Raw genomic sequence first — 299 nt, forward strand, 5'->3', positions numbered from 1 at the left:
AGATTTACTAGGAGGAAAGGAGTAAGGTTTTCCTCTATTATGATGCATAGGCCTCTTGTCCTTCATGGTTCCAGTGTTTCGGTAATGTGCCTTTTCAGCACGACTATCCTCATCATAAATCCTACTCTTATTCACCAGGGTAGGAAACTCACGGATCTCTTGCATTCCAACCTGTTTCTTAATCTCTGGTATGAGTCCCATTTCAAACTTGATGCACTTAGACTTTTCTCCTGCCTCTCCAACATAGAGTGGATAGTACTTGGATAATTCCTCGAACTTAGCAGCATACTCCGCTACTG

At 42.5% G+C, this 299-nt stretch overlaps 1 protein-coding gene across 1 annotated transcript in view; it reads right to left on the reverse strand.

The window, feature by feature from the left end:
* Window positions 1–201, reverse strand: part of LOC101514992 (uncharacterized) — a 729-nt gene extending 528 nt beyond the window's left edge. Inside the window, exon 1 of the mRNA XM_073366257.1 lies at window positions 53–201. Within this exon, the coding sequence (XP_073222358.1) occupies window positions 53–201 (149 nt within the window). The remainder of the gene's footprint in view (window positions 1–52) is intronic.
* Between the last annotated feature and the right edge of the window lie 98 nt (window positions 202–299).

Source organism: Cicer arietinum, chromosome 3 (assembly GCF_000331145.2).
Source record: "Cicer arietinum cultivar CDC Frontier isolate Library 1 chromosome 3, Cicar.CDCFrontier_v2.0, whole genome shotgun sequence".
Lineage (NCBI taxonomy): Eukaryota > Viridiplantae > Streptophyta > Magnoliopsida > Fabales > Fabaceae > Cicer > Cicer arietinum.